This window comes from Symphalangus syndactylus, chromosome 18, assembly GCF_028878055.3.
Source record: "Symphalangus syndactylus isolate Jambi chromosome 18, NHGRI_mSymSyn1-v2.1_pri, whole genome shotgun sequence".
In the NCBI taxonomy this organism is placed as follows: domain Eukaryota; kingdom Metazoa; phylum Chordata; class Mammalia; order Primates; family Hylobatidae; genus Symphalangus; species Symphalangus syndactylus.
The window spans coordinates 77,476,990-77,494,487 of NC_072440.2; the positions used below are offsets into that span (position 1 = coordinate 77,476,990).

The 17,498-nt window shown below is 50.4% G+C and overlaps 1 protein-coding gene across 1 annotated transcript in view; it reads right to left on the minus strand.

Annotated features, from left to right (window-relative positions):
- Positions 1 to 17,498, minus strand: part of SNX29 (sorting nexin 29) — a 409,777-nt gene that overhangs the window by 45,755 nt on the left and 346,524 nt on the right. The window contains exon 8 of the mRNA XM_063623811.1: positions 2,958 to 3,097. Coding sequence (XP_063479881.1) covers positions 2,958 to 3,097 — 140 coding nt within the window. The remainder of the gene's footprint in view (positions 1 to 2,957; positions 3,098 to 17,498) is intronic.

Below are 17,498 nucleotides of genomic sequence, written 5' to 3' on the forward strand. Positions count from 1 at the left end.
AAACCCCACTATACTGGCTAAATAAAATAAGTTGGAGAATCAGGCTCAGTCTGCAGGCTGCAGGCTGCAGGCTTCCCACCTCCATCCCAAAAACATGGGCTATGGTGCCAAACACCCTAGGATCCCCAAGTGCTGGGTGGGGACCCCGGGACCAGCCAGGTCACCCCTTTGAGCCTCACTTTCCTCATCACTATGAAATAGATTTCATTGGCTCTCCAGAAGACGAGATGAGATAGGTGCTGTGAAACGCAAAGCTGGCATCCACAGGAAAATGGGGGGCCCTCTATTTAGTGAACAATCCAGTTACGTTCAGTAACTCAAATGGACTTTTCGGATCCTAAATCAACATTTGGAAGAACCAAGGAGAAAAATCTGTCAAGATTTATAAGAATAATTATGCTTTGGGGGTTTATTTCCTTAGCCAGGAGATTTTTTTTTTTTTTTTTTTTTTTTTTTTACCAGAAATCTCTCAGGCTCAGCTTTCCAGCTGAGACAGCAGTCTTGCTGCTTTCTGTGGGCAGCACATGGACAAAGGACACGATCACATGGAGATTCGTCAACAATGGGAAGGCTTGGCTGTGGCTCATTCATCATTACCCCAAAATGAAAATCTGTACATTCCGACCTGTAATCCTATCCTGCTCAAAAAGGAAGAAGAAGAAGAAGGGGGCAGTGTGATTTGGAACAGTGAGGGAAGCCAAAGAGCTTTTATTAAAAGAGCTGTTTAATTTCAACTGGGGTCTAGACCAACATGTAGTCAAAATTCCAGTGTCAACTCTGTGTCATTTGCCACAGTCTTCCATTGAAATTCTTGTTTTGAAAAGTCCAAAAATCGAGCCTTGTGTTCTGCGTGCTAATTAGGCACAAAAGGTTTCTCTCTCCGTGCTGACTGATGGCAACCAGCATGGCTGATATTCACATCATGCCGAGAGGCTCGCATTAACATGCAGTTTTTCCAATTCGGCACGCGAATGTTTGGGAAACACTGGACCGGAGATGCCTGGGCTGTGGAGCCCCGCAGGGGGTAGGGGACACTGACTTGCGGATGGGGCAGCGCCTCCCGCTCACACTCTCAGCATCAGGAGTATCTTAGGAACAACTCGCTAACTCAGTTTTCACCAGGGAATTCAGCCGATGCGCGACGACTCCGCGAGACGCTAATTCCCCCATGCACCCTGGGCCATGGGGATGCCTCTAAGAGAATGAGAACTCCCCACGTGAACTATCGCGGCCATTTCCAAACACTGAGATCAAGGCCCTGGCATTACAAATAAAAAGAGAAAAGAAAAATAAAGCGTTCCAGATACTGTTTTCTATTACGGACAAAAAAGCACCTCTTATCACACGCAGCACAATACTATGATGTCTTCTCACAAAAACCCCAGAACAATTAGAAATCTCAGTAACCATCTTGGAGACAGTTTCAAAGGGCCTAGGCAGGGAAGACAGGCAGCTGCTCATGTCTATCTGGATGGTGCTGCTGGGCACACCCCACAGACAGGAGCACACCCCACAGAAGCCGGCTCCCAAAGGTGCACCCCACAGAGGGGAGCAGAAATGCACCCTGTGTTTTGAACCCAGCATCACCATTAGAACCACCGTTAAAGAGCTACAGTGACATGAAACTCTTATTTTGCCCCAGCAAATCATACAAACCACACTGACCCACAACAGTGCTTCTCGAATGAGTCCCAATCCCACAGGTCTTCTCTATGGATTTTTACCTTTCGTGTTTCTATCACGGTAAGATTTTAGAAATAATAGAATTACATTCTATAGCATCCGAAGACGACAAAAACCAAGTCGGGCTTGATGGTTTTGGTTCCCCTAATTCCAAGGATGTAAATGTCAGCATTCCCAGGTTATGACAACAGAGTGGACTAATCAGTGGCAACGCAGTGACGTCAAAAGGACGGCCTGATGTTTCCCAGCGATGGGACCAAGGCAAAGGGGTGGATGAAATCAGCACGCCTGGCATGCGGCAGGTGAAAAGAAGTCATTGCATGACATTTCGAGCCAAGGTTAGCTTTCTTGAAAACAGCAGCATCCGTTGGGTTAACTGACAATTTTGAAGTGTAATGATTTTCTTTTCTTTTTTTTTTTTGAGATGGAGTCTTGCTCTGTTGCCCAGGCTGGAGTGCAGCAGCATGATCTCAGCTCACTGCAACCTCTGCCTCCTAGGTTCAAGCGATTCTCTTGCCTCAGCCTCCCAAGTAGCTGGGACTACAGGCGCCCGACCACCATGCCCAGCTCATTTTTGCACACCCGGCTAATTTCTGTATTTTCAGTAGAGACAAGATTTCACCATGTAGGCCAGGCTGGTCTCGAACTTCCGACCTCAGGTGATCCACCCACCTCGGCCTCCCAAAGTGCTGGGATTACAGGCATGAGTCACTGTGCCCGGCCTGAAGCATAAAGATTTTCTAAGTGCATAATATGTAAACTCCTTTTTTTTTTTTTTTTTTTTTACTTTTTTCAAGAGAGAAGAAGGCATTTAAATAATATTAATATTCATTTTTAAGTAAAACTCATATAAAAATAATTTCAGTCAATACTGGTAGGCGTCTGGGAGAACTTTTCCTTGGGTTCATTACCCAAGCTTGAGAAAAACTGACACAATTTGTTTCAGTTTTGGAGCACCCATCGGCTGTACAGAAAATGAATCTTTCCCTGATCGAAACGTGACAAAGTACAAAATCACAGAGCCCCAACTTTATTTGTGAGCCTCAAGTCAACAATGCTCATCTGCAGGCCTGCTCTCTTCCCATCCCTTTAGAAGCTCCAAAGCACTGAGGCCCAGCCTCCATCTTGGCACCCGGAACAGCCCCTGCAGTTCGCCTGGGTCCCGTGGCAGTCAGGGCATCATGGAGAGCCGCTGTGCTCCCTGACCTTCCAAAACGACCGAGAAAGAAGTGCTGGCAGGGCTGGCGGCGCGTGCCCGTGGGAGCGGTACTTACACGAAGAAGGGCATCAGCTGGATGAGGGTCTCCTTCTTGGGGCTGGCGGCGAACTCGGGGACCATCTGGATGACTTTGTTCATGACGCTGCGCAGGTAATTCTGGAGCTGCTTTCTTCGTTCCTCCACAAACTTGGCATCCTGAGGAAACACAAAACATCTTCGCTCAGGTATGTCTTCCTCACCTGGTCAGAAATGACCCCATAGAACAGGCGATCGCCCATCAGCGCCATCCAGGCAGCCCACACTGATTGAACAACTACCTCGTAAGAATGGTCCCTAAGCCCTTACATGTCGTATCACATGTAATAACGAGAAAGATGCTCACGATATTATTATTAAGTGGAGGAAAAGCAGGTCCAAGACCTCTATCTGGTGTGTTCCTATTCAAATGGGACGATTATTTATGGGGCACCAAAATGTGCCGAATGTGGCGCTGGGGGTCGGGGTAGAACAATGAATGCATTGCTGTGGCCTTCGTGGAGTTCACAGGCCAGCGAGGGAGACACAGATCAATCCAGTGACCACACAGGTCGGCGGGTAATTATCAATCACACCAAATGCCAGTCCAGAGCACGGGCTTAATTTTGCCTTCGGGGAGTTTCTCAAAATACAAAACAACTGCCACTGATTAAGAAAGAGATTTTATTAATAAACAATTTCCGTATTCTCTTGAAAAACTAGGATGCGTGGGCCACGATGCCAAGGCGGGCGATCACCTGAGGTTGGGAGTTTGAGACCAGCCTAACCAACATGGAGAAACCCCATGTTTCTCTACTAAAAATACAAAATTAGCCGGGCGTAGTGGTGCGTTCCTGTAATCCCAGCTACTCGGCTGAGGCAGGAGAATCGCTTGAACCCAGGAAGCAGAGATTGTGGTGAGCCAAGATGGCGCCATTGCACTCCGGCCTGGGCAACAAGAGCGAAACACCATCTCACAAAAAAAAAAAAAAAACACCTAGGATGCACGGTAGCATGGCCCCGCCCATAGGGCCATACCAGGCTGGGCTGTGCAGCGCGGCCCCAGAAGGCAGGCACAGGTCCCCAGGTCTGAGCAGCTTCCACCACTCAGTGATCAGGGGTTCTGTGATCCAGAACTCCTTCACTCATCCTGCAGACCCCACCCCACCCCTGTGTCTGCTTGGTGTTTGTGGGCAGGGCCAGCTTGCTTAGTGCCAACCCAAGCTGTCACAGAGGGTCCACACTGGGACTGCGTGGTGAGCTGCTGCCCACTTTGACATTCTCATTAATTTGGAACCAGGGGCTCCACACTGTCACGTTGGCCTGGGCCCCACACATTCCATAGCCAGTCCTGCTCCGTGCATCTGTGCTAATAGCCCCTGGCTTGTCACAGAGACACCCTGGGCAGTGAGCGTCGGGGCCAGGAAAGACTTTCTCTGAGACAGTCACGCTCCTTCGGGACTGAAGACCACGCAAGGTGAAGAAACAAATTGCTGAGAGAAGGCAGTGGAGGAACGGGGTCATTCCAACCTCACAGAACATGAGGAGGAATGTTCTATGATGACGGCACGTAACAGATGAGGAAACTGCAGTCTGCAGCGGGCCTCGGTACCTCGCCCAGGAGGCCCCATAGATCGGGTGGGGCACTCATCTCTGCTCTCCCTGTGCAGGCACAGAGCTGGCCCAAGGCAGGGGCTCAGTCACAATCTGTCAGCACCTAGAAAAACCGCCTAGCATCACGTGCCCTGGTCCCCGGTGAAGAGCTCCCACAGGCCAGGTGTGGTGGCTCACGCCTGTAATCCCAGCACCTTAGGAGGCTGAGGCAGGAGGATCGCTTGAGCCCAGGAGTTTGAGACCAGCCTGGGTAACAAAACAAGGCCCAATGTCTATAAAAAATTGAAAAAAGTAGCCGGGTGTGGTGGTGTACACCTGTAGTCCCAGCTACGTGGGTGGCTGCAGCAGGAGGACTGCTTAAGCCCGAGAGGTAGAGTGCACGGTGCGCTATGATCACACCACCGCATTCCAGCCTGGGAGACAGTTAGACCCTGACTATATTAGTCCATTCTCAGACTGCTATAAAGAACTACCTGAGACTGGGTAATTTATAAAGAAAAGAGGTTTAACTGGCTCATGGTTTCGCAGGCTGTACAGGAAACATGGTGGGGGAGGCCTCAGAAACTTACAATCATGGTGGAAGGCAAAGGGGACGCAGGCACGTCTTACGTGGCTGGAGCAGGAGGAAGAGAGTGAAGTGGGAGGTGCCACATACTTTTAAACAACCAGATCTCACAAGAACTCACTGTCATAAGAACAGCAAGGAGGAAATCCACCCCCACGATCCAATCACCTCCCACCAGGCCCCACCTCCAACACTGCAGATTACAATTCGACAGGAGATTTGGGTAGGAACACAGATCCAAACCATATCACTGACTCTCAAAAATAAAAACCAATCAAAAATCAAAATCAGAATAAAAAGAAGAGTTCCCACAAAGCCCTGCCAAGGCCCAGAGCATGACAAGAAGAGTCTCTCTTAAGAGGCACCTTTGAGCCAGGGTTGGCAGATTGAGCGACTGAGAATACACGGCACCCAGTGAAATTTGAACTTCAAATAAACAATGAACAATTTTTCAGCAAAAAGTATGTTCTATACAAGGAAACCTTTCCATGCAGTATTTGCGATACACTTATACTACAAAATTATTGGTTTATCTGAACTTCCAATTTCAGTGGGCATCCTTCTATTTTCTCTGGCAAGTCTCTTGCAAGCACCAGGTGGGAGATGGAAGCGTGGAGCATCTGTGCCAGCAGGGGCCCTTCGGGGCCACTCCAAAGTCACAACAAAGTCTTCTTGTCCAAAGCCACCTCCAATGAGCAGTCTCAGTGGGGGACCTTCCTCCAGAGGGGTGACAGCTCTCAAACACTGCTGAGAGCCACTCCAGTGTCACCATCAGTCCAGCGGGTGGCTAACACCTCACAGCCTGGCAGGAGGTGGGCTATATGCGAATGAGAGAAGACATTTAGACAAGGTTGTCCCAGCGTCCTCCAACCCAAGCTGGAGCCTCTGCTCATCCAGTATGAATGCTGCTTCTGCTCCTCAGTCGCCAAGTTTCAACCCGCCATTAAATAATGAGATGCTTTTCCTTGGGAAGGTGGTTAAGAAGCCCGGCTAGTGCCCAACGGACCTCATGAAGCCTAGTTTTTAATCTGCACAAGAAACCCTCAAGGCAGCTTGATAGACTCTGCTGCAGGAAGACAAAAAAGGAGCTCATCAGCCCTGCAAGAACTTGTGAAGATTTTTCTTTTTTTGGAAGGGAAACGCTCAAAACATTCTAAAGCAATGAGGAGAGATAGAGATGGTTCTTCCTGCTGTATGTGGGGTGGTGCTACAGAGCCCAAGGAAGGTGAACCCCCTACCCCCAAAATGAAGCTTAGAGAAGTCCATCCATGAGTCTAATCTGCCTCTCTCACCCAGGTCCCAGAGGCCCCTGGAGGAATCCCAAGTCCCTCCCAAGTGCTCACTCCTCACAATAGCTGCTCCCTGCAAACCTAAGCCAGCTTCTCCTCTAGGAATGTCCAATATGGCAGCAAGTGGAATTCAAAAAAAAAAAAAAAATTCTGATTTTTTTATTTCAGTAATTTTTGGGGGTACAGGTGACTTCTGGTTACACAACGAGGTTTTTTTTGTTTTTGTTTTTGTTTTTGAGACGGTGTCTCACTCTGTCGCCCAAGGTGGAGTGCAGTGGGGCGATCTCGGCTTACTGCAACCTCCGCCTCCCAGCTTCAAGCAATCCTCCTACCTCAGCCTCCCAAGTAGCTGGAATTACAGGCACACACATAACCATGTCTGGCTACTTTTTGTATTTTTAGTAGTGACAACTGGTCTCAAAGTCCTGACTTCAAGTGATCCGCCCACCTCTGCCTCCCAAAGTACTGGGATTACAGGTGTGAGCGACTGCACCCAGCCTTGAACGAGATCTTTAGTGGTGAATTCAGAAACTCTAGTGCCCCCTTCACCTGAGCAGTGCGCAGTGTACTCAAATATGCGGTCATTTATCCCTCACCCCCTTCCCAACCTCCCCCACGCCTGAGTCCCCAAAGTCCATTATATCACTCTGTATTTGCATGCCCATAGCTTAGCTCCCGCTTATAAGTGAGAACACACGGGATTTGGTTTTCCATTCCTGAGTTACTTCACTTAGAATAATGGCCTTTGGCCTCATCCAAGTTGCTGCAAAAGACATGATTTCGTTCCTTTTTTATGGCTGATAGTATTCCATGGTGTATATAAACCATATTTTGTTTATCCATTGAGGTCTGTGACACCTTCACTCACGCTCCGTTCTCAGAGCTTTCCCTGCCCTGTGTCCCTACAGCACAGCCAAGGCTGGTCACTGAATTTCAGAAAGGTGAGGAACTTGCACAAAGGATCAAGACTAGGAGGTGGCTGAGCAGGGCCTTCCCTCAGGCAGCAGGGACAGCCTCCCCCAGTACAGAAGACAACTTTCAACCTTCCAAAGAAAAGCCCACGGGTTCCTCTACACCAGGCTTCCCCAAAGCGGGGTTTAGTTCTTTGAAATTCTACTTCCAGATTGGCTTTATCAGAAGCCATCTGCTGTGTGAAGAGGAGGAAGCCTGACACCTGGGTGCAGGGGCAGGCAGGGCTGCCTCACTCATCCTCCGCCCCGGGCACTTTTCCCTCAGGTCTCATTCTGACCCTAGAGGTGCAGACATGTTGGCCTGAATCGCAGGACAGGACTCGGTAGAATGTGACCTGAGAGGTGTGGAAGATCCCAGAATAATTCATGGAAGGCTATATTCTTGCCTGTGACTGTGTTTTATTTTCTTACTTTTTTATTGTGATTTTTTTTTTTTTTTGCAGGGGGGACAGAGTCTCGCTCTGTCGCCCAGGCTGGAGTGCAGTGGTGCAATCCCTGGTTCAAGAGATTCTCTTCCCTCAGCCTCCCAAGTAGCTGGAACTACAGGGGCACACCATCATGCCTGGCTAATTTTTGTATTTTTAATAGAGACAGGGTTTCGCCATGTCAGCCAGGCTGGTCTCGAACTCCTGACCTCAGGTGATCCACCTGCCTCGGCCTCCCAAAGTGCTGGAATTACAGGTGTGAGCCATCATGGCTCACTGAAAAATTTTAAATAAGACAAAAAGCAGCGCAATTTTAATGAATCTCCACAATACTTTGTCTAAAAAGTCTTAAATCTTTTCCATATTTGTGTCATCATTTTTACCTTTTTGCTAAGGTGTTTTAAGGTAAATTATTGTCATGACATTTTACTCCTAAATACTTCAGTGTGTATTTCTGAAAAATTAACAACATTTTCCCATTTAACCACAATGGCATAATCACCTCTAACAACATTAATGATGACTCGTTGGTGTTATCTAAGACCTAGCCTGTGTTTAAACGTTTGAGTTTTCAAATGTGCCTGCTGCTTCTCGAATTTTAAAAGAGGAGTTACAGTGCACCTCTTTATCCACTCTTTAATAGGTTGAATGCAACACTGTTCAGACTGGATTCCCCCTGGGATCACCTGGGTTCTGATCTTTTGGGGGACGTGGTGCCACCGTTTTCACCACAAGCTGCTCACAGAGGTCCACAGACTAAATGTGACCCACAGGTACGTTTTGTATGGCCTGAGCAATGTTTTGAAACATTAAAACCAGGAGATTTCTGCATAAAACCCAGATTTCTGGCTTCCCTTTAAATAATGAGCAGCGCTGCTAGTGGGTAGGGGCTAAGCCGGGAGTGCTTAATTAGCGGACCACATAGCGCTGTCACTCTTCCCAGCCTGCTCCCCTACCCTGCCTGGCGGCCTCCATGGGCCAGTGCATTTGCAAGCCCTGATTGGTATACCCCTTGCACAGGCAGTATGACCAGCCGAGGCCCTAGAAATGCATCCCAGAGGCTACACTGCATCTACTTCACATCACAAGGTGACATTCCCCGAGGCTGTCAGAGACCTGCGGTACCATTTACCGGCTCTGTGGGAATGCAGCGAAATCCCCTGCAATCTCCGTTTCTCATCTGCAAGACAGCGATGGGGTAGCTCCTGCCCCAATGGTGATAACCCAGGCTCAGCACCTGGTAGCCGACATGGCCCGCCAGGCCTGTGACAGGTGCTGATGATCCACAGATGTTGAGCTGGGATCCTTTTCCTCGAGGAGTTTAAATGTGCAGGAGGGGGTAGGGACAGGCTGGGACAAGTGCTGCAATGGAACCCACAGGTGCTCAGGGAAGCTCGCAGGGAGGAATATCTACATTTGCAGGAGGGCTGGAGAGAGCGTTTCACTCCAAGGAAGCAGCTCCTGAAGCTGCTGCTTTAGCTGGCTCCTGGAGGAAAGGCGTGTGGCCATCGGATGGTCAAGGTGGTGCCCTGAGGGTGGGGGAAGGGCGTGCCAAGTGGAAAGAACAGCAAATGCAAAGAAGAAACCCCCAGGCAGAAGGACCTTGGCTTGCTGGAACAGGAGGCAACCCGTGTGGCTGGGTTTAGCGGCTCCAGAGGTGTAAGACTACAGTGTCAGCAGCAGTAAAACCAAGCAGAGCCACGGAGACCAGGGAACAAAGCCAGCGGGAGGTGGGAGGCATGAGGTCGATGATCTGATAAACACTGAGAAGGAATGCTTGAGGACAGTAGGGTGTAGGCAGCTTAGGCAGAGAGAGCTCTCAAAACTCCATCACGAGCGACCCTCTGCTGTTGGAATTGTTCAATGGCTCCCATGCACTCTGTCCACCTCCCAGCACACACAACTAAACTAGCGTGGCTCATGGGAACCTTGCCGTGTGGCCCCAGCATGCCTTGCTAACCTCTTCATGTCACCTTCTCCCCAGCACCTCCCACCCCGACCCTCACCAACACTGTAATATGTTAGCAGCCCCAAGTTTCTTCTCATGCCCAGCACACAGTCTCCTGATGCCTCCCGTGTCTGTCTGGGATGTCCCAGAAGAACTTGCCATTTTGGTCTTTGCTCCTGTGCCACCTCCTCCGAGAGACCTCTCAGGACATACAGTGGAGGTCGCCCAGGCCCCCTCTGATCCAGTCCTCACTCTCTTTCTTCAAAGCATTCATTGCTTCCTGGGATAGTCTCATTCCTTCATTGCAGGCCTCTCGCTCGCTCCCCCACCTCCCTTGCTAGACGGTAATTCCACCAAGGCAGGGATCTTATCTGTCTGGTTCATCCTTTTATCGCCGGAGCCTAACACAGTGCCTGGAGATCCCAAGAGGCTCCATACACATTGGCTGAGAGAACAAATACCTGTTGGGGATAAAATCAGGGAAGGCCAGGCAGGCCACAGGGAGAATGGCCTGGAGGCTGTTGCCAAAGTCCAGAGAGAGAGAACAAAGATCCCTGGTGGCGGCCTGGAAGCTAGCTCCCTGATTCCAAAGACAGCCGAACACCAGAGAGCAAGTGAGTGAAGACGGGGAACTAGCCCTTCAGAGGCCCCATCTGTCACATGGGGCTCCCAGGAGGAGACAGGGCATCCAGGAAGGGCCCTGACCCCCTGAGAAGTGTCCAGCTCTTAAAGGGCCATGAGGGATCTGTGAGTTTTCTGGTTGGGTTCCTAGGGCGGCAGCCAAATTTCAGATGAGAAGTCACAGGACTGGAGGCAAGCCCAGCGCGCGGAACCTGCCAGACTCCTCTGGGGGCTGCCTAATGAGTCCTCGCCGCCCGCCCGTGGCCCTGCTGTCACTCTGTGCAACATTCCTATCGTAGCACCATCCTCAATGATGCCTGAGAGCTATTCATAGACGGCACTGGGAGTTGGGCCTCGCTTTCAAAAAGAACACTCAAGACGATTTTAATAGGAATATTTTTCTTCCCTACAGAAAAGGTTAATTTTATTTTGAGCTTCAAGAAGATAAAGATATCATCAAATGAAGAATAGCTATTTTTAAAACGATGGACTGCTGTGAACAAGACGACGAGGCTCCTGGAACCAATGCTCAGGCCCCGCCCCATGTATTTCCCCGAGTTTTGTTCTACTGGCACGTTTCTGACAAGTGCGTCTTTGCAACGCATGTCCTGCTCCCCAGGGGGCCCCTCCCCAGGAGCCGCACCTCGTGTGAGCTACGGGACAGACAGAGGTGATTCTGCATTTCCAAAGTTCTTTTTCTTTTTATCAAGGAACATCAAAGTATTCTGTAAAATAAAAAGGTCCGGTCTATTGGGAGTAGCAGGCAGCTCAGCCCCCTTAAGAGATATCTGCCTTGGAGTCAGCTGATGTTGCAACTTGTCACTGGCTAGAGAATTCTAGAATGTTGACTAGACTACCAAGGACTCCAGCAACAAGGCCTGCTGGCTATGAGATTCCACCCTGCACCTTTTTTTTTTTTTTTTTTTTTCTTCTGAGACGGGTTATCTCTCTGTTGCCAAGACTGAAGTGCAGTGGTACAATCATGGCTCACTGCAGCCCTGACCTCCCAGGCTCAAGCAATCCTCCTGCCTCAGCCTCCAGAGCAGCTGGGACTACAGCTGCACACTCCCATGTCTAGCTAATTTTTAAAGTTTTTGTACAGACGAGGTCTCGCTATGTTGCCCAAGCAGGTCTTGAACTCCTGAGCTTAAGCAATCCTCCCTCCTCAGCCTCCTAGAGTGCTGGCATGACAGGTGTGAGCCACCATATCTGGTCTCATACCCATTCTGATGAGACTGGCTCACCAACCCCATTTCTTCTTTCTGGGCACAAAGACAGACTGGGCTTCCCAGCATGCCTTGCAATTAGACGAGCGCCATAGGCTGACTTATGGTTAATGTAAGGTAATGGGAGTTGGGGCAGGCCACATCCAGGCCTAGCCGAAAAAAGGAAATTCCCTGCCATCCTCGCATCTCCTGCTTCCCCTTCCCCTTTCTCTGGGAGCATGCAGCCCACACATGGAGAAAGGAGGGGCCGCCTGATCTGCAGTGGACTGTGACATGAATGAGAAGTTAACTCATGCTGTGCCATCGAGTTACAGATTCACGCCCATGCTGGTTACCGGCACCCGCGTTAATTGTGCTGGTTCCTGCATGGTTCACTCAGTGACTATCTGCCACATGCCTGCGTATGTCCAAAGCACCATGCCTTGAAGGAACACATTGGCAAACAGATGTGGCCCCTGCCCTCCGGAGCTTAGATCCAGTAGAGCCAACAACCAGATACGTGAATACATCATAACGAGTGCTGGGACATAGATGGACTTGGCTTGGGTGGCTAGGACAGGAAGGCACCTGGGAGCAGGTGACTTCAGAGGTGAGACCTGAAGATTCAGAGGAGGCAATGCAGGAAGCAGAGAGGCCAGCAAGGATGCCGCTGCAATCATCCAGGCAGGAGATGCTGGCGGCCGGGAAGGCAGGGAGAAGCGAATGGGTTTGAGTTCTATTTCAGAGCTGACTGATCTATTTCAGGGGTGACTTGCGGATAGGTTGCAATCATTCATTTGCTCACTCAGTTCTCCAGTCACATATATTCATTTGTTGATTCATTCAGCATGCATTCTTTGGGGGCCTACTGTGAGCCAGGCACTTCCAATAAAAAGATAAATGAGACCTGTGGATCCTGCCTTCGTGGAACTTACAGTCAGCTGGAAAAGACATGCAAAGCAATCGTTACAAAACAGTGTGACAAAGCCACGACACACGCCTGATGAAGAGCTACACAAGGTCTTCCGTGGGGGAGAATGGGGCAGCGGTGCCTGATCTGAATGGGGGGTCAGGGAGCCCTCCCACAGGACTGTGTGACATAATAATGACCATCGTCACTATTAGTAGCAGCAGCAGGAGGAGCCGTTACTAGCAAGATTTTTGGAACGCTTTGTTAGCAAGATTTTTGGAACGCTTTGTCTGCCAGGCACTGGGCTAGGCACACCTATGTTTACACATCATTTCATTTATTCTCAGCAGGCTATTGACAGAGGGCTTTCCTTTCTTCTTTTTTTTTTTTTTTTTTTTCTTTTTTACGTTGTTTCGCTCTGTTGTCCAGGCTGGAGTGCAGTGGCACAATCTCGGCTCACTGCAACCTCCACCTCCCCGGTTCAAGTGATTCTCCTGCCTCAGCCTCCCGAGTAGGAGGGATTACAGGTGCCCGCCACCACGCCCAGCTAATCTTTCTATTTTTACTAGAGACGGGGTTTCACCACGTTGGCCAGGCTGGTCTCGAACTCCTGGCCTCAAGTGATCCGCCCGTCTTGGCCTCCCAAAGTGCTGGGATGACAGGCGTGAGCCACCGTGCCTAGCCAAGAGGGGCTTTTGCACATTCCCATTTCAGAAGAAGGAAGCTGAGACTCAGAGGCAGCCAGGTCCACAACCCCTTGGGTGGGGGGAGCGGGGTATGGAGACAAGAATTGGCCCCAAGAGGCCTTATTCCTGAGCCAGTGCGCTTATATCCACTCTGCTCTAAAACAGTGGGAGAGAAAGGTAGCTCCAGGGCGGGGAGGAGCCTGAAGATGCCAAAGACAGTAGCTTAGGGGGACCACAAGATTCAGGAGCAGAGGGGCCTGAGGTAGGGGGAGCTGGGGCAGCCCTAGGAAGCCACATGAGAGGATCTGGACTTTACCCAAGGAGTGACAGGCATTTTAAGCCAGAGAGTGAGAATCAGCTATTCCTTCTATGAGACTGAAAACAGCTCTGAGGCTTCAATTTTAAAAAGCCACTCTGTTTTATCCCTGGAGCATTGAAAATCTGCCTTTCTTCTTTCAAGCATTAGCCAGTTGGGAGGTGTGGAGCTCATCTAAACCGCAGGCCCAATCCAGCCACCCTGGGAGGCAGGGAGCAAGCCGCAATCCACGGCAAATCCATGCCAACCTGTGAACTCTGCTTTATAACGGGGGGGCGCCTGGGCTCCCAGCACCCAGGCCCGAGCAGTTGTTTCTGGGGAGCCCATTGGGCAGTTGCTAATTGGGATGCTGACGAGAGAAATTCCTGTTATTGCCACTTAAAAACTCTCAACAGAGACATCTGAGAGCAACAAATAGTCGGGCATGGTGGCCCTCATAGCAGTGGCTTCCCAAATGTCACAGAGCTCCTTTTATCAGCTGCTGACTGGGCGCTGTCAGCAAAGCTTCACGAAGTGGCCTCCCCTGATTAACCTGGGGAAAATAATATAATTGCAGATTTAGAAAAGAAACGTGATCTAATCTTTATACTGGGACTTGGCCCCAAATATTCACGAGGAAGGTCCTGAGGCTCCCATCTGGGCCAACCAGCGGGGCAAGGGCCTGGCTGAGAGGCTGGAACAGGTCCTGCAGCTTGTTCACCAGGCCTTTTTCTTTTTTTTTTTCTTTTTTTCTTTTTTGTTTTTATTATACTTTAGGGTTTTAGGGTACATGTGCACAATGTGCAGGTTTGTTACATATGTATCCATGTGCCATGTTGATTTCCTGCACCCATTAACTCGTCATTTAGCATTAGGTGTATCTCCTAATGCTGTCCCTCCCCCCTCCCCCCACCCCACAACAGTCCCCGGAGCGTGATGTTCCCCTTCCTGTGTCCATGAGTTCTCATTGTTCAATTCCCACCTATGAGTGAGAACATGCGGTGTTTGGTTTTTTGTCCTTGCGATAGTTTACTGAGTATGATGTTTTCCAGTTTCATCCATGTCCCTACAAAGGACACGAACTCATCATTTTTTATGGCTGCATAGTATTCCATGGTGTATATGTGCCACATTTTCTTAATCCAGTCTATCGTTGTTGGACATTTGGGTTGGTTTTCTTTTTCTAGGTGATCACCGCCTGGAATGTACCAGGCATGGACGGAAGAGGGGAGGGATGAGATCTTTATCTGAAGGCGTTTTGCAAGGGCAGGGAAGGGAAGGAGAGAGCAGAGGAAGGCAGGGCAGGGAAGAGGAGAGGAGGAAAGAGAAGTGAGTAGAGGGGAGGGAAGAGGAGAGCAGGGCAGGGCAGAGGAAGGCTGAGAAGAAGACGGCAGAGCAGCTCAGGGCAGGGCAGGCAGGGGAAGGGAGAGAAGGGGCGAGGAGGGCAGAGCAGGAGGGCTGGGGAGGGAGCACTAGGAAGGGGAGGGGAGAGGAGGGGAGAAGACAAAGCAGGGCAGGGGAAAGGCAGGCACAGTAGGGCAGGGCAAGGGACAGAGAGGAAAGGTATGGGAGGGAGGAGAGCGGAGGTCAGAGGAAGGGAGGATGAGGGAGGGCAGGGTCAGAGAGGAGAGGAGAGAACCGAGGAAGGGGAGCGCGGGGCGGGATGCATGTCAAAGGCACCCTTGGTGGGACTCTCCTCCCATAAGCCTCTGCAGACACACTGCCTTGGAGGCCAGGGCCACTGGCCTCTGTGGGGACAAGGGAAGCAAGGCCCTATCGACTCTTTCACCCCAGCAACTCCGCTCTGCCACCACTTCCCAAGCAAGTGCTTTGGTGATGGACTGGGAAGGAGGGAGGAGGGGAGGAAACAGGCCATCGTGCCCTCGCTCCCCAGGCATTGATTGAGTCCATGGGATTGGATTCAGTTCTCCATCTAAGCAGACATCTCTTTGACCTCCCTTCTGTGCCAGACCCTGTGAGTAGAGGCGAATAGCACCTAGTTATCCCTGAAGGCACGAACGGTCTATGGTTCATGCACGTACTCCAGCCTCCGTTAGGTACCCATGGTAGAGAGAATCCATCAAACACCTGCGTGTCCATGGGATGCCCGCCTCCCTCAAGTACTGCTCATGAGTCCCACGGATGAGAAGGGGCCAGTCAAGTGAAGAAGCAATGGCAAACTCCGAAACGATCCCATGGGAGGTAGAAAGATCACTTGAGCATGGGAGGTCAAGGCCGCAGTGAGCTGAGATCGCGCCACTGCACTCCAGCCTGGGCAACAGAGGGAGACTCTGTCTCAAAAACCAAAAACATCTATCTATCTATCTATCTATCTATCTATCTATCTATCTATCTATCTTCTATCTATCATCTATCGATCGATCTGTCTGTCTGTCTTCCCTGGGCCTTCCATGATGGACGTAAACAGTGACAGGGAGATTCAAGCTCCCTGCAAAGCACTCAAGGGCCCTCACCATCCAGCTCCCACCTGCCTCTCCAGCCACATCCTCTCACCTGGCACGGCTCCACTCCCTGGGCACTTTCATACCACCAAGGAGATGCTCACACCCCAAACTTAATCTTAGGGTCCAACGCAAATGCCTTCCTACATCCCCTGGGGGACAGCTGGTTGCTGCCTGTACCATGAAGCCAGAACCAGCTGCAGTTTGGCCTCACCTATTGAGACATCCCTGACTCTCCCCCATCCACTGCAAGGCCCTCCAGGGTCCTCCTCATGGCTGTATCCATCTTCACTGCCCAGCATAAGGCACACACCCCTCAGTGAACGGTCACAGCTACTGTGAACCGAGTCGCTTCTATGCGACCTGACCACTTCCTCTGCCCTGCCCAACGCCGTCCTGTGGTTTCTTGGCCCACCTAGAACAAACTCCCAAGTTCTCAAGTCCCACAGGAGGCTGTGGGAGAGCCCGAGGCTTTGAGCTCAGCCCCAGTGCTTTCGAGATCTTACCCTAAGGTTGCAGGGGAGGGTGGGATGATAGATCATAGCCCCAATCCCTGGGCAGCTCAACAGGAGAATACCGATGAAAGAGCTCGGAGACTACCCCACAGCATTCACACGGTATCATTAAACCATGCTAAATGTTAGAACAGAAAATAAAACCTGATCCCACATCTACAATGAGGATGTGTCCAAATCAAAACTTAACTGCAAACACAGGAAGGAAAGCATGTCTCCATTTCAGAAAAGGAACAAGGGCTCCACACGGAGCAGAAGGCCCAGTTACACTCTCCTCACACGTGTTTCTCATAACAATAATAGGACCTTTATCACCAGCTTCCTACACGCCAAGCATGATGTGAAGTGTTTGCTTCCACTGTCTCAGCATACCCCTGCAACAGCTTTGGGAAATAGACAGTAATATCCCCATTTGGCAAATGAATAAACTGAGACTCCAAGAGATTCAGTGGCTTCTCCAAGGTGACCCAGCTGAGCTCAGAGCCACGTCCGCCTGAGTTCCGCACCTGAGCTCAGCAGTATGAGGCTGTCCTGCCTCTTAAGACCCATGCATTCATGACCACAGGAGACCTGCGGCTTCGCTAAAAACAGAAATAAAAAAATGAACTAGTCCTGCAGTTCACACAGGGTGAACCAAAATACCAGAGTTCTAAAGACTTTCCTCCTGGTGCAGTGAGAAATATTTTTGGTTGGATGAAATCTCATCTTTATGTCTCAACAGAACCCCAGCCTTGAACCCGGGAGGCAGAGGTTGCAGTGAGCCGAAATGGCATCACTGCATTCCAGCCTGGGCGACAGAGTGAGACTCTGTGGGGCACTGCTTTTGCTCAAGAAGGGCTGGATATGGCAGCCTGTCTCCCCACAGGCAGGAGCCCACCTGTGATGACTCTTCTACCCTCCATGGTGCTTGGCACAGACTGGGCCCTCGGCAGGACACAACAAATGATTGCCATGGCAGGAAAGCTGTGGGCTCTATTGCAGCTAAAGCCTATTTTTTCTTTGTTTCTGACTTTGCAGCCAAGGCAAACTGCAGGCTGGACAGCTGGGGGGTGGGGGAGGAGAGGAGGAAAAAGGC